General features: G+C 41.6%; 2 protein-coding genes across 5 annotated transcripts in view; one reads left to right on the top strand and one right to left on the bottom strand.

The window, feature by feature from the left end:
- The window catches only part of mms22l (MMS22-like, DNA repair protein), a 14156-nt gene extending 7951 nt beyond the window's left edge, over positions 1-6205 (top strand). The window contains exons 16-26 of the mRNA XM_049730751.1: positions 2119-2297; positions 2542-2692; positions 2886-3013; positions 3559-3701; positions 3946-4102; positions 4193-4338; positions 4427-4638; positions 4753-4919; positions 5263-5359; positions 5449-5616; positions 5692-6205. Coding sequence (XP_049586708.1) covers positions 2119-2297; positions 2542-2692; positions 2886-3013; positions 3559-3701; positions 3946-4102; positions 4193-4338; positions 4427-4638; positions 4753-4919; positions 5263-5359; positions 5449-5616; positions 5692-5767 — 1624 coding nt within the window. The 3' untranslated portion in view covers positions 5768-6205. The remainder of the gene's footprint in view (positions 1-2118; positions 2298-2541; positions 2693-2885; positions 3014-3558; positions 3702-3945; positions 4103-4192; positions 4339-4426; positions 4639-4752; positions 4920-5262; positions 5360-5448; positions 5617-5691) is intronic.
- klhl32 (kelch-like family member 32) lies at positions 5913-26164 on the bottom strand. Of its 4 annotated transcripts, none has more exons than XM_049730753.2 (11): positions 25966-26164; positions 24848-24969; positions 23520-23697; positions 20361-20468; positions 17959-18057; positions 14842-15057; positions 11443-12169; positions 10727-10785; positions 8342-8534; positions 7683-7777; positions 5913-7458 (listed from the first exon to the last, which is right to left on the bottom strand). In XM_049730753.2, the coding sequence occupies exons 2-11, from the start codon at positions 24868-24870 to the stop codon at positions 7297-7299; spliced, it is 1860 nt and encodes a 619-aa protein (XP_049586710.1). In that variant the 5' UTR covers positions 24871-24969; positions 25966-26164; the 3' UTR covers positions 5913-7296. The 4 variants fall into 4 exon arrangements, with proteins under 4 accessions (XP_049586710.1, XP_049586711.1, XP_068508108.1 ...); XM_049730754.2 differs by having other exon boundaries at positions 23520-23694; XM_068652007.1 differs by lacking the exons at positions 5913-7458; positions 7683-7777; positions 8342-8534 and adding an exon at positions 10183-10563.

Here is a 26164-nt window from a genome sequence, read left to right as displayed (position 1 = left end):
ACCAGCCCACCAGTCCCTCTCACCAATGGAGTCCTGAATAGTGTTACAAGCCCTTGGGACTCTGTCAGGATCATTTCATGGTCATGGGAACAGCAGCGCTGCGCTTGGCATGTTGAGATGAAGCTAGACTGGAGGTCATGAAGGCAGGTTCACCTGTAGGACACGAGCTTTAGTTACACATTGGGCCTCAACTGTAAGAGAGAGCCACAACTGAGATGTTGCAGAGGTAAAACTAGATGAATGATGGTGTTGGTTTCCCAAAACCTTCTCAAAAGGAGACACAAGGTATTTAGGTATTTAGTATTTAGGTATTTGATTCCTCCTGGTGACATAATGTAAACTAATTAGATCGGGCGAATAATTTAGATTTGTCATACATAGACAAAAATATGCATACAGTAATAATACAGTATTTTGAAGCAAATTCAAACAGGAGAAATGAGAGACAGACTACAGTATAAGGTTTGAGTTGCAGAGCCCTCCCACAGATTCTGATGCTAACACATCCCAGTTTGGACGCACAAAGCTATACAGCGACACACACTAAAAGTGAAATCCAACCTCGGTGTTACTCTCTTATTTCAATGTACACAGGATCTTGTTAGTGCACCTGATTCCCTAACTTTTCAACTCGCCTCATAGGGTTAGGAGGGCACACATTTGCACATTAATGGCCAAGGCGAGTGAGTGGGGAAGAGAAATCACAGAGCCCATGCTGACCCATTTAATCAACACAAATACTATGCATTTTGTTTGTGTTACTCTCCCAAATTAAAAATGATTATCAATCTTGGGAGATAACGTTTTGTCTGTGAGGCTAACGGTTTCCCTGTTTGACAATTAATTATTAATTGTGGTAATTTTTTGACAGGCATATTTATCAGGTGCGCCATTATGCCTATTAAGAGCCGTGTGGAATCCGCACACATTAAAATGATTATTGTGCTGGTGGCTGAGGAAGTGCCATCTGAGTGTTCACCCTTGATGGCACTTTTACAAGAAGCCAGTCCCAAGCCTAATTCCTCAGTTTTATTCCTTCTCATGTCTGTCTGGTGGGGGATACCGCTAGTTGATGAGGTGAGCTGGCAGTGGCACAACCTGTTGGATCTGTTTTCAGTAGAACCAATTAACTCCAGTCCCCTCGGCATAATAGAAGGCAGGTCTTCCTTTGAGGTCATTACAACCTCTCACTTGATATCTAGCCTTTTGTTTTTGTCGGGAGAATAAGGGACACATCTCAGAAGTCAAATCAAAAACTCTAGTCGGTGTCTGTAGTGTGTGGTGCATTTTAGGTGACAGTGAAAGGAGGTTGGGAACTTTGTTTGAGTTGATAAAGTTCATAGGTTCAAGACAGGATCAAACGGTGTCAGTGTTTTGTTGGCAACGTGTTTAGTGCGCGTGTGTGTGTGTTTGTGTACATGCTGTAAGAAACGTCAGTTCGCGGAATTAAATAGGGTTTTTGACGATACCTTGTACAATGAGGGCTGATGGGTGTGAAAGGCCCATTCCGCAGTAGTAACGAGGCTAATGAATTCAGAGTCTAATCGATTGTCTCAGCTCTCTCTGGATTAGTTAGATGCAACCTTGCCGGAAGGGAAGAAGTGAAATGTATGTGTATGCGGGAGGAGGGTGGTACCCTGTACTCGCTGTACACCCCAACCCCTGCTTCCCCACACCCCCATCTGGGCAGTTGAGGGGGACAGGAGGATCACCTCCAGTCTAAATGAGATTACAGCTTCTTCAGCTGCTTATCTGGGCTAATGCCAGCCACTGTGGGGCTGCTCGTGAGGCTGCGGCTAGGGCCAGGGATGAGCCAGAAGAGCCAAAGTACATTGTGTGTACAGAGGATCAGCACTAGGCTCCCCCTCCATACCCATAATATCCTTTTCTCCTTCACCATCTCATCCTATACTCTGCTGCTCCACACCGCAGCACACCACAGCCCCCAGTAATCCCCCAGGAGGGAAGAAAGAAAACACTTAAGAAGCAGAGAGAGAGGAACAGTGGAGAAACAGGATTAATAATATAAAAAAAGAAGGTGGGGTGTTGGGTGGTGTAGTTTTGCGCACTGGGTTTGACTTTTGCATTGGACAGATTTGTTTGTCTGTGTTTTTCCAGACGGGCACATCAATGTTGTGTCCAGTCAGGACCCACAATGAACCGACTGACTACCAACAGTGTTGTGAAAGAGCCCCACCTAGCGGTAGCTTCAGCACTCTGGGCACATTTCTTCCCGTTCCTCCGCAATTTACGACTTTCTCAGACCCCTCCAGCCCAGTTGGCAGATGCTGCTGCAGGTCAGTATCAATGTTATCCTCCATGACAGAAAAAGTGACTCGAGGCTAGAAAAACAACCTAAGAGTTGAGGGAAAAATGAATTTTACTGCCTTTTAAATCCATCTAAGAATTTATATGAAATAGAGGGTGAGGAAGGTAAATTAATTGTGATAGCCGATGACAGGATCAGAAGATGGCACACAGATCATGCATGCTGAAACATGGGCGCCTTTATTTGTCTGAATTCATGTTGTATGCCTATAGGCTTCACACTTCTGGCATTCGAGCTGCCCGCTTCTGCCCCCCAGGACCTTCAACCCAATCCAGTTCAATCCATCATGCAATACTTCGGCTGGGATGACATGGTTCATCCACTTCTTGTCACGCGCTACCTTCCGCATCTACTCCAAAACAGGTGCTACCCCGTGTGATCATAGCAAAGCTTAATTTTCTTTTTTTTTTTAAATTGACCTGATATGGTCCGTCACATTTAAATGACTGTTCATGCAAAGGAATCAGAAAGTGTGATTTGTGGTTTACACGACATTTGTTTTAACCGTTTGGAGATTATTTGAAGCCCTTTGGTCATTATTATATCTTTTATTCAGCGAACTGGTGTCATCACTTAGTGGCGATCGTGGGATCATTGTGTCTGCCTCATCGCAAAGTATGTCAGTCCGGGCCTGGTTTCGGTGTGTTCTACAGCAACACCTTGGTGGGTCTGAAAACAGAGCAGGTAAAACCAAATTTTCTCCAAGCCTTTTTTTTTCCCGTGTCTGTTTTGTGCAGCTGATGTGGTATCAATTCCCACTCAATGCCCCATTTGCAAATGCCTTTGTTCGAGACTCACAATCAGTCTAGGATTAGTGATTAATCTTCCGATTAATAATAAAAAAAATAAAACACACAATGCATAAAATAAACCCAACCTTCCAATACATTAGAAATTACCAGAAATTGGTATAAAGTCAGGGTTTAGCATACAACACCTGGCAGCAAGCAGGTTAGGTTCATTGAATCTGTTACCATGGTGACTGACTTGGAATTTCTCTTACTCGTCATCTTGGACTGGATAATTTAGTTTCCCTCATCTCAGGTTTAACCTTGACAGAGTTTTCACATAACCTGATTCTAGCGTAGTCCCCACCTTATTCACGTGAAGATGGATTATTATAAATTACTAGCTGTTGGTTTTCCTTTTTTTTCTTCAGATATTTTATTAGCTTTGCATTAGGTAGGAAATTCAAACCCTGTGCTATTTGTGCCTGACCGACCTGATAGACCTCGCTTTGGAGGAGCAGCTGTGTGAACTGACCCGCCTAGTGCTGATGCTTCCTGAGGTGGACGGTCTTTTGCAGAAAGCGAACCTCTGTCCTACATCCACCGTGACAAAGCCCACCTCAGCCTTGGAGTTGTTTGTAAAGGTAACACATCGTCATCACTGAATTTTGTAGAGAAAGCAACCAAGTGAGTTTACATTTGAGGACAAATCAGATTAGTCTCATACAAATAAGACAAACACTGTCTGAAGATCATACCTGACGTTTTATGTATAATACATGTGTATCACGTGAAATTTATTCAGTGTATGTCCCTGCCATATTTGGCCTTCTATAGTACATCAAAGATGGAAACTTCACTCACCCATTTGCTTCTTACTTGGGTCAGGCTGTAGGCAGAGTGTACTGCGGACTGCAAGTTTTGTCTGAACGTTCAGCCATGGTGACCAGAGCGCTGGACTACATTGGAGACGTCCTTAAATATATCAAGCCCTCTTTTGTCAGCAAGAATCCGAAAGGAATTCAGCTAACTTATTGGGCTGTTGGTAAGAGTCACATGACGTCGATACCGACCTCTGACATGGAGGGTCAAGAAATCGTTGTTTGTTTTTATTTCTTGGATCATTGTGAGCCAGGCTGCGTCGTGAAGCATTGGAGCCCCCTGCTGGTCACATCCAAAGCACAGCAGTTGCTCTTCCGCATCGTCGATCGGCTGCTACTCCCTCATAACCTCTCTCAGCAAGACACGGCTCTCAGAAACAGTCTGCCACTCTATCTGCAGGTTTGGGTCCATTGACCACCATATAATCAGAAGACACAACAACTGTAAACGAAGGCATGCATTTATGCCTGTATTAAAATTCCCGCAGGGTCTGTCAGTGGCTTGTAGTGTGTCCCCGTCACAAGGGGCGCACCTGAAGCAACAGCTCCATTCCATCATCCGAAGATATCTTGATCATTTCCTTCCCGCCTCTCCTTCGTTGGGTAGTATCGCCAATCATCCCGTGCTTCTCGGCGCTTGCGAAGCCATCCCAAACGGCCCTGGGGCCTCGCTGAGGAGGATTATCCTGCAGGTCCTCTGGTATGACTCCAAAATGTAATCTGCCCTGTTTGAAATGTCAACTCCCAATTCAGTTTAAAACGTATTGACAAAATATGCTCTAACAATGTTGAAATGTTTTTTTTCTCCTATTAGCGAGAGCTTCCTTCAGTTCAAAGGTCATTGTCCTCCACCTCGCCTCGTGCCCGTTCTGTTATTCCTGTGGGAACTTCTAAGACGCAGCAGCGACTCAGACCCTGACCTCCTCACTCTGCCGCTTCCTTCTCTACTGCGCTGCTTGATGCTGTGCAATGACCCTCAGGGTGAGGTTTAGTTGATTAAGACTTGCTTCTACTTTTTACTTTACAAGTATGTCTGATTGAGAGAAACTTCTATGAAGTAAACAGTTTGTTTAATAATTATTATTTTACAGTCCCAACAGAGGCCTCAGTGGGAAACCATAATTTCCATGTGGCCCAAAATGAGTTTGACACCTTTGTAAAAGTGAAAATACCCTGTGATTGGCTGCCGTTTGTCCAAAGTTAGACATCCAAAAAGTTTAATATGCTACTTTTAATCGATAATTAAGTATAAAAAGATGTGTTTGTTTCTCAGTCAACTGGCATTATTCTGCGGTGAAGTCTCATCCATGATATATTTGTGCAGTGCGGAAGACGAGCACAGATGCAGTCCAACTTGTGATAGAGCGTTGTGCTGCGGCGTCTGCACAAGGACCAAGCGAGCAGCTGATATCTGTCTTAAAGTAACTTTTATTCATTTGTTGCAGTAATCGCACTTGGGAGGCTTCTTGTCATGGTTTTACCATCTTTTTTTTTTTTTAAATCTTCCAAGGTCATTTGTGTCAGAGAATGAGCGAGTCTATGACAGGCAGATTTACACTGTTCTGGAGACGGTGGCTGTTTTAGATCCTCCTGTTGTTGAAGCTCTGATTCCCACCCTGTCTCTCACTCTAAGAAACAACGAACACAAGAGAGGACTGGGCAAGAATGCCACCTTAAGGTGAGCAAGCAGAAGAATCCACTGCATTGTTGTTGTTCACTTTAATTTGATGCCTTTGCTTCTTTGTTTAAACAGAAGTGCATACACGAAACTGCTGTGTCTTCTCGGGGAGAGTGGGCAGGCCGAAATATCAAGTTTGGAAAAAGACTAAAGTGCCAAGACCTAAAAATAAGCTTGAAGCATGTTTTGCTGCATAATATTATTGTTGTCAAATATCTTTTTCTTAGCAACATAAATTTTAAACTTTGGAAAAAAAGTTTGTATTGACTTTAATTGATGTCTCCCCCCCCCCCCCCCCCCCCCACCCAGGTCCCCACAGTAGCATTACGTACACTTGCAAAATTGTTATTCAGTACTTCACCTGTTATACAAATTTAAATTGTCATTGATCATGTGAGACAAACTTTAAAAAAAAAAATTAAATTTGCAGTGTGGTTACTAAACTAGAGGATTGATACTGGTTGTTAATGCCTATTGAATGTACATGTACTACAGTGAGTTTGACCAGATTGTATATATTGTAAAGAAGGTGTGGACTTGAATTTGTATGAACATATCATTTGCAATTAAATTACTATTTTAAATTTCAGATGATTTGTACTTTGATACATGAAATGAACACAGATGCTGGATAGGTTTTGTTGGTTGGAATTCTAAATTCCACAAAGATGGATGAAGGCAAGCTTAGTGATCCCTATTAGGAGGGAATACAGTGTGCAAAAGGCATATTATATAAGGCATAATATTTCACAGTATGTCCCATTGCAAGCCATAGAAATTTCTTGCAGTGTGACTTAAGTTTGCTCCTAATCACAAAGGCATGGTCCTGTCTGCCACAATCACCAAGTCTCTTTTTTTTTTTGGGTCAATTTCCAGCTTCACTTCACTGCTTTTCTTTTCTTTGCGCATCAGGGAGATTCTGCTGAAGTACTTCACACTTCACTCTCAGTGGTGTTTATAGAGTTCATCCATTGCTTCAATTTACTGTTCACTTATCTATTGCTGCTCAACAATCAGGCAGACTAATCGTTCATTTTCTACGGAGATTCCAGCTAGAACAATAATACAAAAATCACATTTACAAGTCGTTTCTATTTATATTTGAAAAGTCAATATACATACAGTACTGTATTCACTTGGACGGGGACCGACAAGGGAAATGCAGCACCACAATGAATGATTTTTGGTTCAAACAGCCTACTGCTTTGAAAATCAGCATGGTAAATTGTTATCTGTGCGTTGAGAATACTAAGCAAATCTATTGTTGAATGATAAACAAGTCTTAAACATGTTATGAATCTCTGACATTCCAGAAGGTTGTTAGCATGGTATTTATTCAACGTATGTAAAAAAAAAAAAAAAGATCTGGCTGCTCAGGTTTATTGACATAGTGAATAATTAAGTATAGGTTGAAATATTTATGTGCCAGGGTTTGCATTTAGTCCCTGGTTTATGCCTTTTGTTTGTTTTTCCTTTCATTTTTGACACTTGGGTGGCTGGTTTGCATTTCAAGGAAACAGGTTTCGCATAGAACAGCAGCAAGTCTTGTCAGGAGAGTTGATCTTATGTGCAAGAGTACACTTTAACTTTATTTTCAATTTACATTTGCAAATACTGACTGTCAAATATATTACTGTTCCTCCGTTCTGTTTGCATCTTAACATACAATTCACGAGTAGTTTAAAGCGTACCAATCCTGTGATGGGGTACTTGGAGTGTCTGAAGGTTGGGGCATGTGAAATATGGAGCAGGTAAGAAACAAGTTGCTATTCCATTTGAGGCGAATGGCAACGTTGGCCCGTAGAAAACTTCCTCTTTTCCCTCTCGACTCAGATCAAGCACCTGAAACGGGACGTACAAAGTGAGCAGCATTATGTAAAAAAAATGAATAAACGTTCCTAAGATAGAGACATTCTGAAGGGTCAAATATTTTTTTGCACTAATTTGATGTATTGTTAAATTCTTCCAAATATCACAACATTGCCGTTTCCAAGACACCATGCACCAAAGTGGCTGTGTCGAGGGTAAGGGATGAACAGTTTCAAATGTTAAAAGTTCTCCCTCACCTGAATACATGCCAGAGGCTCATTGGTCCAAATGGAGTACCCTCCAACCACATAGATCCTATCATCATGGACCGCCACTCCAGACTCATTCTGACCTGAGAAGGAGAAAGGCTAATGAAGGAGACACTCTCACAGTTTCAACTCCCATCTTCTTTCAATATGTACTGTATGGCATTCATTCGGTGACTAACTATAAACATGAATGCTCACTGGGAAGCTACACATGAATTAAGTTGTCCCAATCGGAATATGTAAAGACATATTGGAGCATTGGCTGATTAGTTGGAGGACCTTGGTTGGGATCCCTGTTCATGCCTTCCTGCGTGAACTTAGCAGGTTCTCCCTCTGCTTGTGTGGAAATTTTGTATACTGCAGCTTTCTCCCACATTCTAAAATCATTCTCATTAGTCTGACTGATGGATGTGAATGTGTGTGTAACTGGTGTCCTGTGATGGAATGACAACCCTGGTTAAGATAAACACTTAACCTTTCAATCAAACTTTTTTTTTTAATACATGGATCATTTCATGGAGCTCTTGTGTTGGAGGTGAATGTTAATTTGAGTAAAGAAGAAGCAGGCTTTGTCCAACATCAGTTGCTCCGAATTCCACTCCACCACTTGTGTCTGTGTGTTGTGGGCGTTGTCCAATTTCCCAAACCTGTGAGGAGGCTGAAGGAGCAGCGCGTCCACTGGTCCACGTCCAGGCTGTATGAGTCGATGTGGCGAACCAGAACCCGGTCGTTATTGTAGTCCAGGTCATTCCCTCCGAGCACGTAAAGCTTCCTTCTCACCGCTGCCATCACGTGGTAGACGCGCCTCTGCAACATTGGACTGCGTGCTAACCACTGGTCCTGAAGAACAGGAGGACGGACGGGGAGAGTCAATGAAAGGTTAAAAGGAAGCGAGGAGAAAGAAAGTGAAGGTGAATGAAGAAATTTGGGTATTCAATGTATGCTCTGTATATTCGCTAAATAATGTGGCGCCAAAGCTCTGCTTTGTACAAATAAATTCACTCCCAATTTCTAACTATATGTTTTAGCCTTTCTATTTTTGTCCCTGCTGATATTTCTGAGTGAAATTGAAGCCGATTTTCCGTTAGACTAGGGAAGAGAGAAAGAGAGATAGAGAGAAAGAGAGATAGAGAGAAAGAGAGATAGAGAGAAAGAGAGATAGAGAGGAAGAGAGATTGAGAGAGAGAGAGATTGAGAGAGAGAGAGCGAGCGAGCGAGCGAGCGAGTGAGTGAGTGAGTGAGTGAGTGAGTGAGTGAGTGAGTGAGTGAGTGAGTGAGTGAGTGAGTGAGTGAGTGAGTGAGTGAGTGAGTGAGTGAGTGAGTGAGAAAGAGACTGAAAGCGTGCTTGATTGAGGCACAAAAAGTGTGTATGCGTGTGTGTGTGTGTGTGTGTGTTGACGTGTGGCCATCTGTTGAGGGTACAGTCAGTGCGGGGTTGCTGTTGCTCTGGCAGGTGAATGTAGATTGGTGGTGAATACAAATGAGCCTCTCTCGTGCCTCTCTCCCTTGCTAGCAGGCCGACATGAACAAACATAGAGCCATATGGATGTGCGCCTCACATGTAAACATGCCGCATACCTCCACATTATGTGCAGTCTTAAAAAGATGCAGAGGCCTTGCATGTTAACAGCTGGCTCATATGCATACACAAACAAACACTGGAGCTCACTACATTCCACTGTAATTGGCTGCATGAGACTATTCTACTTCAAATTATTTTTGATTGGACTGTACTTTAATTTCATAGGGCAGTCATTTTCTACCAGGCTGCCATGACATTGCATGAGATGCACTACTACTATTAATAATAATAATTTATGAGAAAAACAACCTCTGTATTGACGCCACAGCCAATGGCAATCACATTTATGGCATAAGCGGCTGAGTATGCAAGTTGCGCCCATGAAAAAACTTGCCAAATCTGTGACAATGTCAAACAGCTTGTTTTGTTGTTGCCGCCGATTCTGCTTTTGAGCTTTTACTGGTCTCTGCAAACGTGTGCACTGAAACCTCAATTTGTAGGAGCGTTATTCAGCACTGGTCAAAGTGGAGAGAAGACTGTGCTAATATTGGTGCAGTGACAGAATAACATCTTTTGGTGAAGGAATTTTGATGATGGCAAGCACAATCTCCCTCACTGGAAAAATAATGCTTGTCATCCATTGGAGGCTACCTCAATGCAGAGCGACATCCAGATGAGATTCTACAACAAGTGTGCAAGTCCACATCTCCACAGTCTGGGTTCCAAACTCTATCCTTCAATGTGATAATGCTCACCCCACAAAGCTCGCCTTATCAGGCCCAATTTTAGTGAGAGAAGATGGAATGACCTACTAGCAGTTCTAACCCCATGGAAGGCTTGCAGGGTCAGCCTGGGTATGTCTATTTTGTTCAAACTTTTAACATTCAATCCACCAAATGACAGTCAACAGCGGTTTGGTCAGAGAACATTTAACATGTTTTTCGTGGGTGCAACTGATATACTCACATCTGCTGCTGTCACACCCGTGCCAAAGCACGCTCGGCCGTCAACTTCCCTCAGCCACACCCCTTTCGTCTCTGTAATGTCTGTCACCTGCTTCCTCTTATTACCCTGTGTATTTAAGCCCTGTCCGTGCCCACTGTTCTAACCCGTCCCTGTCGGTGCACTGTGGTCCTGTCGTTTGGTTTTCCCTCGGTCTGTCTGGAGACTCACGGTCAGTATTTTAACCTTGTCCGAGTGGACTTATGTCAGTCTGTCTGTTTGCCGGCCGTGAGTCGACCTACCTCCCATCCAGCTACCTTTTACCTCAATAAACCCTGGTCCAAGCTGCATTTGGTCGCCCTGCTCCGTTCCGTTCCTGACAGCTGCTTATCCAACAAAGGTTTCCTATAAATGTGGCATCATTCTAAAGTGTTTGTTTCTATTAATACTTCATTCTTAGCTATTCCCATTTATAATGTGAATGAAATGAGGTAGCCATGCACAGTACTGGTTGACCAAGAAGAAACACAACCATTTGTGCCATTATTGTGACAGTACAAATAGTTACCTGTTCTGGCTCGTATACCATCAGGCGATTCTGGTATTGAGCTGTGTTTGTCACCCCACCTGTGAAACAAGATAAATTAAAGAAAACAGTAAAGGATATGCAGAACTGTGCTTTTTTTTTTTTTTTTTAAGGAAGTACTTTAAATCAGGGGTGTCAAACTAATTTTTTTCACGGGCCGCATTGTAGTCATAGCTTCTTTTGGAGGCCCATTATGACTGTCAACCCAAATAAATGTATGAGCACCTCATATTATATACAGTAAAACTACAAAACAAATCAGATGAGTAAAAACTGGTCAAATATACGTATATATAAAAAAAAGATATTAAAAGTGAAGACAATTTGCAATTCTAGTAATGACACATATTTGATGCACAATTTGTCTTCGCGGGCCACATAAAATGATGTGCCGGGCCGTATCTGGCCCTCGAGCCTTGAGTTTGACACCCGTGCTTTAAATTATCAAACATAGAAAGTGTGGCATTTATCTAATTGCTTCAACTTTAAACTGATGGGGAAGTATTCTTTGAAATTTTGGAGTATATGTAGTGGGTTGCTAAGGTCCATTTATTTTTTTCCCACTGGGACGCAAATGAGATCTTTCCATTTGTCTTGTTACAACGGTGTTGGTCATAAATTTTTTTAGATGAATTGTTTGACTAGGTGTATCTCAGTAATTTGGTGCACATAGCATACATGTATTGTTGGGTGTTTACCTGAGACCCAGAGCAGGTTTTCAGCCACACAGCCTGCGTGGCATGAAAGCGATCGGTCAAAGGGTTGCACATACATCCACTTATTCTTCTTGGGACAGTAGCGCTCTACTGAGGGAAGCACCTGCCTCAGCTCGTTCCTGCCACCCACTGCATACAGGTACTGACCCAAAGCTCCTAGTACAAAATGTTCTCTGCAGGCCTTCATGGAGGCGATCTCAGTCCAACGGTTTGCCCTGGGGTCATATCGACAAGCAGTCCTAACTGCACACGTCCTCCCACTGATGTGCTCCATCTCGCCGCCCACAACAAAGAGGAAGTTTCCCATTACAGACACACAATGGTGGCTGCGCCCGGTGGGCATTGGTGCCAACTCGCTCCAATTGGAGGCTCCCGCCACACGCACGTGCTCCTGTGCAGCCGGATTGAAATAACGCAGCTCTCGGACTCTGCACACCTCACGTTTTCTTCCCCCGGCTATATAGAGAGTGAGGGATTGGAAGCGAGGCCTGGTGCGAGCTGACTGGTGAAGGGGCTGTGAAAAGGTGCTGTGATGATAGTCCAGGGCTTCATCTACCAGAGCAGCAACAGTGGAACTGGACTGCACCAGGGGATGGCTACAGGCTAGGTGGTGCAAGGTTGAGACGTCCATCAGGCCATAGCGGACATGTTGCAGAAGATCTGCAGTGTACTGGTAGCGACAGTCATGTTCCAACCACATGACGACAAACTAAAAGGGGAGAACACAGAAACCGTGATGAATGTTACAGCACAGAGGCAATTATCAAGTAAAATCTCGAGAGCTGTAGCTCATCATCAGCTTCAGCAAGCATTATGATGAAAACTTAAATTTCTCCATTGTGGGAATAACAAAGGCCTTCTCTATTCTACCATCAAAAAAAAACAAACTATTGTCAAGATGCATCAAGAGATCTAATAAGTCCTTCTCCCCTCATCAAATAACCATTTTGGTTTATGTGTCCTTGTATGATAATTGTAATTCACACTGCACAGTTGATGTTGGCAGGCAGCTAATTGTATGTTCTCTACTCAGAATAATAGTAAATAAGAATAGGAAAGACACACACAATAATCAAGTATCGTCCTTTAGTGGGTATATTTAATACATCATCAAGGGCTGAACAAAAACAGTAAGAGAGGACGAACACACTGATTAACAAATAAAAAAGTGCAGGGGGGATTTGAAGGGAAGAAACAACGGAGGACTCCTAATCGTGATTATTTTTTCCAGATACCTACAGGCTATTATGAAAAACTCAGTCAAACCAACACAACATCTAAAAGTCAAGACTGTAAATATCCACAGGCACAGTCTTTTGTTTAATGCAGGCGAACTGGGTAATTGAACTTGAGAGCTGTGGAAGGTTATTTAGCTGCTGTGAGGTGTGAATGTGGGCAAGATGTCTGGAGATTACTGATTTCATTATCATGTAAACAATGTGATGTTGCTATGAAGATGACTTAGTAGAAGATATATATTTTTATATATATATAATATAAGTGACAATTGTGTTGTTGAGAAGAAAAGGCAGAAGATGCATGTGCACGGTGCATGCATAAATCATAGATTATTATCTAGCCTCAGTCATTGGTCTTTTTTCAAACATCACTTAAAGGTGGAAAACTGCAACAAACACGCAAGTCAGGATTCCATCATTTTGTGGTGACTGCAGTCTTTGCTGTCGCTCACCCTGTTTTTCTCCTCTTCATAGCGCTGAAGTGACACCGCGCATGCCTGCGTGTGTGTGTGTTGTGTGTGTGTGTACGTGTGCGCATGTGTGTCTGCGTGTTTGCACGGCAGCAGCTGACTGTGAAGGTCACGCTGCATCACACAACTTCCTCGGGGCACAGAATAAATCAACTCCTTCCGCTCCACGCTGGAAGAGCAAGCGCATGTATGTGTGTTTGCGTGTGTGTAAAAAGGGTAAAGTGAGGGAAAGAGATAGTGGCAAAGAGGGGAGGGATGGGGGTGCGCTACATGAAGGCAAAGTAAAGGAGGGCAAGAAAGAAGAGAGGGGAACAAAGCCAGAGAAAATGTGATTTTCCGAGCATGAGAGTCTCTGAGAAAACTCAGGGTGACAATGATTGACAGCTCAGCTATATCGGTCTGATATTGGTGTGCAACACCCCGCCCCCCTTTCACAATTTTGGACGATGGCCCTCTCTTCCTGTCCGCATCCGTCTGATGCTCAAATTAACCTTCTGGGCGCAGTGAAGGAGGCCTAAAGCAGCCTAATCAGAGACTGATTATGGCGGCGGCGGATGGTTAAGGGGTCAGCGTAATTGTGCCATCAGAGGCCTGATTGTTTTCAATCAGACGAGCGGGCGACTGACAGCTGGGGGATTGGGGCCCTGATGGAGGCGCGGAGGGCCTAATCAGAAAAGAGAAGGGGAGAACGAAAGAAAGGGAGTGAGAGCGCAGGAAGGAGGGAGGGCACATGGGGGGAGGCTGATTGGCGCAAACGAACAGTCAAAATGGCAAGTCCTCACGCCGCACTGGCGCCTCACGCTACCATCGACGCACACACCTTGACACTTCATCAGACAGCCACACAAGCCACGCTTGCTTGCTTACACACATGCATGAATGCATGGCAATCAATCACATACACATTCAGAAAAAGTCCACTGTGATTGCAGGTCAACACAAACAAACATTATATGAGGTGCAGATGGCAATGTTTAATTTGTTCTATTAGCAGAGCGTTTGTTTTGGATCGTGTCAATCATTTCTGGTTGTCTATTTTCCAGTTGTGTACCAAGTTACAATTAGTCTTGAGTTAAAACCTGTTACATGGCTTCACATTTTTCTACATCATTGGCGCAGCTTGGTCAAGTGAATGAGAATGCGGCCTGTGACGAAAGGGTCCCTGGTTTGATTCCCTTCAACGTCATTGGCAGTGGGATTTGATTTGATTGCACACTGTACATCATCTTTGTTCTTTGTCCGAAGAGTCTTATATGCTCCATTCAGAGATATTAGAACAGTGAAGCCAAAGCCATTATTTTTGCCGTCAACTGAAAAAAATATGGAACAAAGATAAAGATGAGAAAAGAGATTAAAAAAAAAAAAACATTTTCTTTTAATGTATTTCTATCGGAATCTGATAAACTATTTAATTTTTTTAAGTGTACAAAATTATTGGAAAAAATAATTATATAAAGCGAATAAATGTGGCGCAGGGCCGTGTGGTTGACACATCCACCTCACGGTTCAGAGGTCGCGGATCCAAATCCGGGCTGGAGTTAAGTCCCTACCCCACTGAGCAGCTGACAATTGCGACAAATGTTGCGTTCACATCACAGTTCGTTCAAGGTCGCAAATGTTCAAAAACATTCACTAGACGTTTAAACACACCTTTTAAACACACATTTCCATACCTTCCATATCTCTTCTTCACTCAGCGAGGTGAGACGGTCACTCTTGAGGACCTCCTTGAGAAGGTGGAACGGCAGCTGCAGGGCCTCCTCCTGCCTTGTCTGGCTCAGTTCAGACAGGTGACCCACCAAAAAGTCCACCACAGCCTCCTCCAAAGAAGGAAGGTGGAAGAGGTCGGCCACACGGTACAACTCCAAGTAGTTGACGCTGCTCAATTCCTGCAGACATGCAGAGAGAAACTGTATATAGTACAATAGAAAGGAAGTACTTAACAAAAAAGGATGAAAAAAGACGAATGGGCAGCTTTCCTAAAATGTTCTATTAGTATCCGTACGGTACAACACACTCCAATATTACGGTAAAATCTAAGTTCTAGTTACCAAATGCGACAAATTCCCATTTGCCAAACATTTATTATTGAGCGCATGTGCTTTATCAGACAAGCCACAAATGTGCAGTTTTTACATTAAGCCTAAAATGATTTCAATCTCACAGTGTAATGAAAAAGCAGTGAGGGAGAAAGGCAATAAGTGTTGGGGGGGGCGTGGGGGGGGGGGGGGGGGATCAAAGTAAATTGAAAATGTGGAATACGACTGCCACCTTCTGGCAATGGTGAATAGAACAGAATGTTGGATTGAATGTTGGACAGTGCTGTGGCTATGTGTAGTACTGTACCTGCAAATGACATAAATCACATCCATATTCTGCACAGGAGACAATGGATACACATTTGAACTCAGCTGAGTTTATTTTTTATTTTCATTAAACAAATTGAATTACGGTTATGATGATTGCTGTCCTTTTAATTAAATGAAAGTACCGTGCACCGTATGAATGGTTTTGATCAATTAAGTATTCACTGCACATCATTACTCACAATTATGGGGGTAGGTCATGGTGACACAACTCAAAGGGATTTTTAATGCCAGTATTGATGCAATGTGTACGAAGTAATCAATAATAATCATTTGACCTTGCCTTGGGCTAATACCTCTAATGCAACATCTGGTGCAGCTCGGGTCAGATGTAAATATGCACAAGTACATATTGTTACTGACATTAATAAACCTGACATTAATAAACAATCACTTAGGCTCTTCTATTTAATATGATATATGCTGTTGCTGCATAACACCAGAAACCACCAGATGGCTCACCAGAGCAACGTTTGGTTTGTACTGAGGGTTAAATAGACACCAAACACACTGCAGATGTGTGTAATAATTAGAGCGGTTCTGAATGCACTTATCTTGTACTCACACACAAGTATTTAACGGGGGAATTTTAAAATGTATGTTGTGCACCTGAGAGTCGATTAATATTCCCACAGGAATGGCTTCAGGATGTCCAGTGCAATAAATCTCCTGATCTGGACATGACATCTACCCATGCTTAAGAGAAACCAGTGTGTTTGTATTAATGACATTTTGAGGACGTAGATCAATGTCATCGATGTTGGTGAGGTGCAACTTGTAGTGTGCCAAAAGATGTCCTGTAAATTAAAATTATACATTGTGCATATAGTAGGTCGGGTCTTGTGACAAAATTTTGGGCTCAAGCCTGGCTCGGCGCCCCTTCAAGCCAGAGAAGAAAGCTGTCCAATCCATTTATACAATTATAAGGGTGTTGAAAGTGGCGTGAAGCCTGACATAATCACGGATATAGGAAAAAATATATAAAGTCAATCCTGGTATGGAGCATTGCATGCTGAATAAAGGTGTAACAAAACACAGTACATGCAAAAAAAGTCCCGCAACGATTCATTCTCACTGGAATATCCTCACCCCTCTGTCCACAAAATGCTGACGTATCTTAGCCAACTGCACGCTGTGCACTGTAAGTCCCTTGCTCAAAGCCCTTTGACCAAAGCTTGGATGAAGCTGGCAGAGAAATGTCTCAAACAGATTATACTTTTGAGCTAGCAGTGGGAAGGGGAGGTTGCCACTCTGCCTTTATCTGCATTTTTGGCTGAGAGAAACCTTTGCATCCAAGGCATGCAAGGTCATCGTCCCAATTCTCCTGACATCCAAAACGATGGGTGCATTCACTGAGTAAGCAGAGAGAGACGTCGGTCAAGCTCGGACACCTGGCAAGGCACTTTCACACAAGGGTAGAAACCAATGCCGCCACCAAGACACGTACGCTACTGTTTGAAAGTCATTTTGTCACCTCTCTTAATAACACCTCTTAGCTTAAGCCAGCAAAACACGGTCTTCTTCATTTAATATGGAAAAGAGCTTTCCGCTGGCTGACCAAAATTCACCTTTGACAACGGCAAGCGTGTGCTTGATATATTTTCAGAAATAATACCACTGCGTCATATTTGCTTTTTCATACATAATATATTTTGTTGGAGAGACATTTTTCTCTTTTTTTAAATTGTTTCGGCCTTTTTAGTAAACACATTTAAATGTGTTTTACAGACAACGATCAGTAAAAATTGGAACACTCAACTGTATTTACGAAGCACTTTAAATACAAAAACCATCGTTACATATAAAGTGCTGTAATTGCAAAACATCGTCCGCCATTAAAGTGACCTACTGTACAACTTGTGTAACTTAATAGATTTTTTTTTCTTACATAACTTTTAGAGATGGAAGGGACAATAAACAACCGAGGTAAGAGTGATCACTCTGGGTTGTGTTCAAAATTAACCAATCACATTCAAACATTCAAACTTATATGAGAGTCAGCACACACTTACCACAGCGTGTGGGTGTGTGCGTGTGCATGCATGAGTGCGTGCTTGCATGAAGCTGCTTAGGCTTTTGGCTTTCAGAAGCATTTAGGCTTCATAGCTAGTTTTTGTAAAATAGTCTGGTGGAATCAAATGCATTATGGGAAATGTGCTACATATTGACAATGAACTATGAATATATTACAAAAAAGCCCAAAAGTACAATAAAATGAAAATAAAATAACAATAATAAAGGAAGAAAGATGTTCCGAACTGTGTCATTTTTCGACATTCCTCTTCCATTTCTCATAGCAAAGATACCAACCTTACAAGCAGAATGGAACTGTTATGCGCACCCCAATAAATACAGTAAAGGTATAGAAGCATTATCTAAGACCTCCATGATGTCAGGGAAGGAGCATGATAAATGTTTTTGTACCTGGATGAGGTAGTGGGAGCAGATGCTAAGGAGCTCCAGCAGCTGAAGGTGGCTGCCAGCAGACAACACATCCTGGATCACCGCTGGCTCTAGCACAATCTGCCCACAGGAGAACATTGTCATATACTCTATGTCATAATAACCCTTAAGTAATTTACAGACATCTATGATAAAATGATTCAAATTATCCAAATCCAAATTGTTTGTTTTAATCTTATCCCGTATCAAAATGTGAAATTAGCTGACTACATCCATCCACCTCACTAGGGTTACAAGTGAGGTGAAGTTGGTACACTCTGAATTGAATGACAGCCAATCAAAAGGCACAAAGATGCTACAGACAAAAAAAAAACATTCACACTAATCTTACTCAAGGACAATTTAGACTCTTCAATGAACGTAACATGCATGTTTTTGGAATTTGGGAGGAAGCCAGAGTGCTGAAAGTGTGTTTGTAAACTCGCTCCTTTCTTTGTAGTCGAAAGATGTGGTTTAAAGTATGAAAGCTTCAAAGAAAACAAACCTGTGACCCCAAAAATAAAAATTAACCTAACCAAAATATTTGATTGATTCAGTGAAAATCATCCAGCACTAGCTGGAACAGAATGTTCATTCTTTTAAAAAAAAAAAAAAAATGTTGATTGGAACTAAAGTCTAAAATACTAGGCAATGACCAATCTGACTGACTGCTATCCTATCGACATTAGCTTTTGTCGAACCAAAAAATTTAAGATTGTTTTGTCCTACTTTTAGTTATGAGCGCCTAGTGTCAAAGTGGACTATATCAGTGCTCCAGTTTTCATTAAGTGGATTGGCCAGGGCACTTATAGATCAATGCTGTGAGTCTTAGTTGGGGACTTGAAGACTGCGTTGCACCCAGATCGTCGGTGTTTTTTTTTAGATTGAGTGATGAGCCTGAAGTTTGAAATTCATTCGTTATTCAGGAAAGTTCTTTGGAGGGAAGGATGGTGGTGGACGTTTCCAAAAGGATAGAAATGGATGCAGCAAAAACTTTCTTCCAGAAGAGGCAGTAACACAGGATGGCCAACAAGAATGGACTGAGAACCACAACTGGTAGATTTGATCTTGTGCAGATGATATGCTGTATTCTGAAGATCAGTCAGTAAACCGTAAGGCAAGTGGTAGGGGAGAGTGTGGCCTGCAGCAGAGGATGGTGGTGTGTAAAATGACTCGTGTGGTGGTGAGGAAGATTAGGAAGACAGATGCAGAGCATAGAACCATATGGTGGAAGCTGAGAAAGGAAAAGGGTTGTGCGGCTTTATGAGAAGACGTGACACAGGAAGGCTCTTGGTGGGTAAGAGTTTCCAGATGACTGGATCAATACAGCCAAGATGGTGAGAAAAACAAGCAGAACATAACATAACATAACATAACATAACATAACATAACATAACATAACATAACATAACATAACATAACATAACATAACATAACATATCACGTTATGTTTGGCTTTGAGCTTCTATTGTTTGAAAAGGCATAAAACATCAACATTTTTCAGTTATAGCAAAAAACATCCCGTGACAGCATGTCTGATCAACCTGACATGTGGGTGAAGGATTTTAGTGGGTTATTATTCACGATGTGAGGGTAAGCATATTGCCCTCATCTCATCTGCTATCATCTCCTCTGGGCTGACGAATAGCTGAGCCAACTGATGCAGGCGGCTTGCAAGCCTGCTGTTGACCTACTTACACCTCCAAACCAACTACTACTTGCTCATTTCCACTGTATAAATAAAATTAGGGAGTAATTACAACTTCAGTTTGTAGCATCTCGGTATCCAGTCTAAACCGCTCGGTTGCTTGTGGGACAGAAATTTCCTGATGCAAGGGTAAAAGAAGGTCATATGACCTGGTCAGACACTTGTGACTGGTGAGAGTACATGAATGGCAGAAAACTAATACAACCTGATTGAAAACCTACACATTGATCCACCGTCACGCTGCTGATTAAATGCTCTTGAGATTAAAGTGCTCATCTGCAAAAACCTTGCATCATTTTTTTTAGATGACATATTTGGCTGCATGAAAAAACACTCCAATGTCCATTTTAAAAGGCTCACCTTAACACTAAATATTTTTCAATGCCTTTGTGTTGAAGATATAATTTGCAAATAACAGGGTTAAAATATTTAAGTATTAATAAATCAGTATTTAATTGTAAAATTGGCTAAATGAATAGTGACGGGCATAAAATGACAAATGTGAAGAAAGATGCAGTATAGCACATTTTACTCATTGGCTGCTGAAAAATAATTATAGACATGAATACCAAAGCATCATAAAAAATCATGTCTAAAATGAAATTGAGAAAGAAAAATCCAGCTCTTTTCCTTCTTTGTCTTTATTCCTTCTACTTATTTCTGTGGATGTTCTTACCTGTCCGGTGTAGGCAAAGTCCAAGGCGTGTTTCAGTCCAACACTGGTCACTCCTTGCAGAGTCACTTCATCAGCCACACTCTCCACCATGCACAAGCTGAACATAGCCTGATCAAAAAACATAACATGGAAGTCAGATGAAGGAACACAATTTTCTCGAACAATTAATTGTTTTTTCCCAGACTCTCGACATTTACTTATCAGTATTTCTTACGTGATTTGTAGCTGCACTGCAAAATGAGTTGTGGAGCTGCACAACAACTCAATTATTCAACCAAGCGACAACAGCCAAGAAACTTCCAGTATTGATTGCCTTCCTCAGCATAAATATAAATAGCACAATCAGTAATTTGTGATACACAGCACCTCTTGTCGTTCTTGCCCTATAATGGATGCACACAAACATGCACGCAAACATCTGTGCAAAATCAAAGCAGTGACCACAGTGTCTGTAGTCTGACCCTGCTGAGTGCAGCTTTGGTCATCAAAGCTATTGATTGCAGTCATGCCATGATGGGATGTCACCCACAGATCCGGGACCCAGTAAAGCAGTGTAACAGTAAAGAACAAAAGGGTCATGTTTCAAACAAGGACAGTATATGTATTGCCTACATTCACCATTCTTTTTTCCTCAATTTTAGTCGCTGGTTGTCTATCAAAAGTGGAATTTAATTTAATCAAAACCAAAATTCAGTATTATGAGAAAATGATAGAGCACCGTTTTAATTGTCAGTGAAAGAGAGATGCCAAATTAGGTTGTTTTTTTTGCAGAAGTGTAACCCTGCATTACAGTGGCAGACTGGTGCATCATCTGATTTGTTAGTGTAAAGAAAAACATTTGGTTTAGCTATTTGATTTCATGTCATTTGACAGGTCTACCTAATGAAAAATCCAGTGTGTGCGCATAACAATGCGTCAAAGACCCAGAGGCAGGGCTGTTAAAACATCCTTCTGTCACAAAAACAATGCAATCCCTAACCCTAACCTCCAATGGCGTTTTTGATGATTCATGGCACACATGAACTTTAACTCAGCATTACCTCTCCACCCTCTCCTCAGGCAAATGGCCACGCGAGAGTAGGAACAACTTGAATTTGTGCCAAATCGTGTCCGCTGCTTGCACAGCCTAGTTGCTCTACCACAGAGCCAATTAAAAATAGACTGGTCCATTAGACACAGGGAGTGTGACGGTACAACCAGATGAATAATGGTAGCGGCGCAGTAGTTTGTCTGCACAGATGAGTGAAAAGAAAAAAACTGCACTGTGCAGGTTCATCCCAGCTTTTGTGTCATGACTGTGGGCATTGAAAGCATTTGGTGAGCTGTCTGTCCCTCGCATGACTGTTCTTGACCTTGGTGTGGGTGCTAAGGGACAGCTGATGATGGATAGCTCTGCTGACTTGGGACCCTTGAGTCCAGCTCACTGCAGTCTTTTTCCTATGAAGCTACAGCGCTGCACTTAGCCTGACCTTTTGGGAAAAAAAAAAAAAAAAAAGACAGTGTGATCATCCAAACACATTAATTCCATAAGTGCTGCATTTTATTTAGAGCAGTGATTCACAAAAAAGTTGCACGGAATTAATGGCATCTTTCTGTTTTTGTATTAAATAATTAATCATTTCTAGTTCCCGATCATAAAAAAAAATATATATATACGTATATATATATATATATATATATATAGATAGATAGATATGATCATTGTTAAAAAAGCAAATGTATTATTTTGATTCAAAGATAACAAAGATACAAAGATAATTTGTCCACTTTCATGCAGAACTACAGAAAACAGATATTTACTTATGAAAAACTGAAATTTGAGATTAAAAACTGTAATTATACATTATCAAAATAATTCTTTGATATTTTATATTTTTTGAATTAGCGGTATATTAATTGTATCACTAACTATACTATACAGTATAAGGTCACATGTTTAATAAGTGGCAGATAAGAAAGGAAAACACTGTGTGCAGGTAGCATACTTAATTCGGTTAGTTTTATTGTTCAGACTGTCGCTCAATTTAAGAAAAGGCCTGGAAAAGTGTTGTTGGGTCCAAAGGTAACGCCGAAGTTTGTTTTGATCACTTCATTACATCTTGTTTGCCTAATCTGCACACACACAAAAAAACTAATGATAGTTTAAGTCCTATTTCCAAGCCAATCTGATGGTTGCCAGGCAACCTCACTGTTCCAGGCAGTTTTTTTCTCTCATATCCAGTTGTTTTACTATTCCAAAGTACTTATATCTAATGTTTTTAGCTGATATCAGTGTTTTAAAAAGAAATGAATTTGGACTCCCCTTCAGATTTGTCTGTGGGGGACAACGGGGGCATCCATGAGTGTGCGATGCTGGCGTGACTGATTTACTTTCCAGACGTTTTAGTAATGTGACAGCATTGGAAGAGACAGGTGACACATTTGAATAACTCACGCTTGGTCAGGTATTTCATTATAGCCACTCACCAGTGAGTCGAATGTTGTGTTCACACCACTTCCATGTGTACTGTGTGTGTGTGTGTGTGTGTGTGTAGGGGGGGGGGGGTGAATGCATGGTCACTACTAACAGCAGCAGTTTAATCTAATAATCCAAATCTTGACCAGTACAATAATTTGGCTTGGTTAGTACTCGGTTTAGATGGAGGAGAAGAGGGGTCTGACTCACTCGCCCAATCTTTCTGCAAGGAGAAGTAAAAATAACCTCTACTCACACAGACGACGAAATCCTACAGGCCGACTTGGACGAATTTAATCTGCCTTTCATTTTCAACAGGGATTAGATTTGATTTACTAATCTGCGCTGTGTGTCTAAATCAAATCTCATCGGTGCTCTGTTCTTGTGGAGTCTACCTCATCTCCACAGTATATAGCTGCAAATAGCAGCAAGTATCAGTTAAAGCTTAATTTGAGCATAATTTGGCAAGAAACAGCGGGGCTGAATTAGATCGTTTACCCTCAAGCTAGCCAATGAGCACACAGTTTGCATGTATTCAAGTGTAAGTAAGTCTGTCATATTTGTTTACTACGTTCGTGCGTTATTGTGTACTACTACATGTAATGGAAATGACTAATCAAAGGCAGATCTAAGAAAAAAAAATATGTGTGTGCTTGAAGTTTGCCAAAGATATTATTTTAACGAGTATTAGATTCTACACTCACCCGGAAGTAATCACTGCATGCTGCCAGGATGGCTTTGTGAGCGTGGAACTTTTGATCCCCGGCCACCAAAGTGACGTCACATAGAAGACCATCTTTTCTCTGCTGGTTGAGGGCAGACAGGACTGAGTCCTGATGTGATTTGGATTGGCAGAGTCTCTGTCCTGTCAGCATCTCCCTGCTGACGGACACAAACAAATTATACACAGACTTAAACCCAACACAAAACTCTTGGAATTTGTCTACGTCTCCTTCCTCTTTATTTGGTTTTACTTAGATTTGATGAATACATTAGTAGTTCAGAAGATCAACACAATTCAAGCAGCAATTAAACAGCACTGAATAGCATCTTGCTGATTTTATGCCCGGCAATACCAACAATATTTCATCTTTTTAACAAAGATTGATATGTAGACTAGATTGGGGATTGTAATTTGTCAGACTGACTGAGTGTCTAAGTAACTGACAGGTAGTGCGATAGGTTGAAATGGTGAGTGCATATTTTCGAAAATCCTCCAGCCCTCTCCTCTCGTCCGCCTCCCTCATCAGTATGCCACGCTGTGCATCCAAATCCATCTCTGTCCATTTAGTGTTGGCCATCCTTGTGAATACATTAGCCTGCCAAGCGACACACTCTGTAGTGTTGGGGTGTAAAACAAAGAACATAATGAATGCGTGTGGGTTTGAATGCATGAGCACACGTGCGCCTGTGTGGGGCCAGAAGTGAGACGACTGATGAGTCAGTGTGTTTGTTTGGAGACTGGAGTCTGCAAGGAGGAGCCCAAGAACAATTGCGCCATTGAAGTGAAAAGAAATGATGGCATTTAAAAGCCTAAGGAGGGACGTGATGCAAAAATAATTTTTAAAAAGAAAATCTACAATTCCATATATTACATTCTAAATAATGCAGATTTTATTGAGCAAAACTATCATGATGACAGTATTTTTTAAATAAAAGAGGTTGTTAAAATCACCATAAAAATACATAGATTTTACAGATTAATAAATTATTGAGAATATAGATTAATGATAATATAAATATATAAAATATAGACTAATGATAATGTATGACTGCAAGCCTTGGGGTAATGTAAAAGGGATGAATTTAGACTCTCATTACTTCCTTTAAGAAGACCGCTCCAATATCCACTTTGTGTTCATGAGTGTAATAAATTAAAAAAGTAATTATATTAATTCAATAATAGTTGACAACCAATAATTACATTTTTATACAGCCAATATCACACACTACATACAATGCATTGAGGTACAGTTTTCATTTATAGTAAATATTTTGTGTTCAATAACGATGGGCTGACCAGGTTGTTTACCTGAGGCTGCGTTCAGGAGGCATGCCCCTGGATGCAGGGTGAAGGGACTTCTTTGGAGGCTGAGTGGAGGTGCTATATATCTCCTGAGGACTGAAGTCTCCTCGCCAGCAAAATACATCAGTCTGATGGGACAGAGCAGAGTGTCAGCTTTTATCAGTCCATCCAATGCACTCAAATTCAGTGTGGCAACCTTCTATGTGATGCGTGAAAAAACCCAACTGCACATCAAGCATCGTGCCAACTTCTCACTTGACTCACACATTGGCCATTATCATTTTTACAGTTTCCTGGACCCGGGGGTGATGCACATGAGGATTTTCTGTGGCTTCAACTTCAGAACTGTTACGCTGCACATCTAGATTGTATCATATCTCACAGTGAAGTTGATAGCAAGCAGCCTCACTCTGACTGGAACAATTCCAAACAGTAAGTCTTCTCATATAGCTATTCAAAAGATGTTTATATATGCAAACATGTGCATGCTTCATCTCATCTTCCTTTAGAGAGTGGTTCCCGGCAAGATATAGTTATCGATCCATTCGTGAGTGACCTTCAAAAACATAGCCACAGGCAAATGCATTTGATGGATGAAGTTGAGGTCTTGCATCTCCAATCATAGACTAATACGTGATTATCACGTTAAATATTTGAAGTTATATAACAAGGGGGGGCACATTCCATTTCAGTGTATGTCCTATCCTGTCTTTTTGTAATTGTGACACAGATACTTATCTCACAGTCCTATGGCGAAAAATATGATGATCAGATGATCATCACAAGAAGTAGGCCATTTTCTGCAAACAATAATAGTCACTTGACTGAAAACAACTATGAGTACTATGCTATACTGGATGTCACAGACTAGACACAATCCGGATTTAGACACAAGATGAAAAGGTGAATGATGGTGAAGGAGGTTTGCGTTGTCAGATAAGTAGACACCGCGCTGACTATCACTTTCCAAAAGCTTCCAGCTGTCAAATGGGTTTCTTAGCAACAGGCTCGCGCCTTGTTTCAGCAAGTAAAGCCTCTTACTTCCATCGCACACAATATGTATTGCAGACACTCACATTCGGATATGCATAGTTGTCAGTGCCCCACAGCTCACGCATACGCACCTCATATGTCAGTATCCTATCCTTGTCCGACTGCTTCTTTGACAGTGAAATTGTCCGAGTACGCCGCTATTGAAGCACATCTGCAGGTAAAAGATGGAAGCACGACGATGGTGAAAAAGGCGTCTGTCAACAACACTTTATTTGTGTAGTGACAGACTGACAGTGTAACACCTAAAATGTTACAGCAAAACTCCGCCTC

This window comes from Syngnathus scovelli, chromosome 9, assembly GCF_024217435.2.
Source record: "Syngnathus scovelli strain Florida chromosome 9, RoL_Ssco_1.2, whole genome shotgun sequence".
NCBI classification, from domain to species: domain Eukaryota; kingdom Metazoa; phylum Chordata; class Actinopteri; order Syngnathiformes; family Syngnathidae; genus Syngnathus; species Syngnathus scovelli.
Note: the sequence above shows the minus strand (reverse complement) of the source record. Positions and strands in the feature narration are given on the sequence as shown.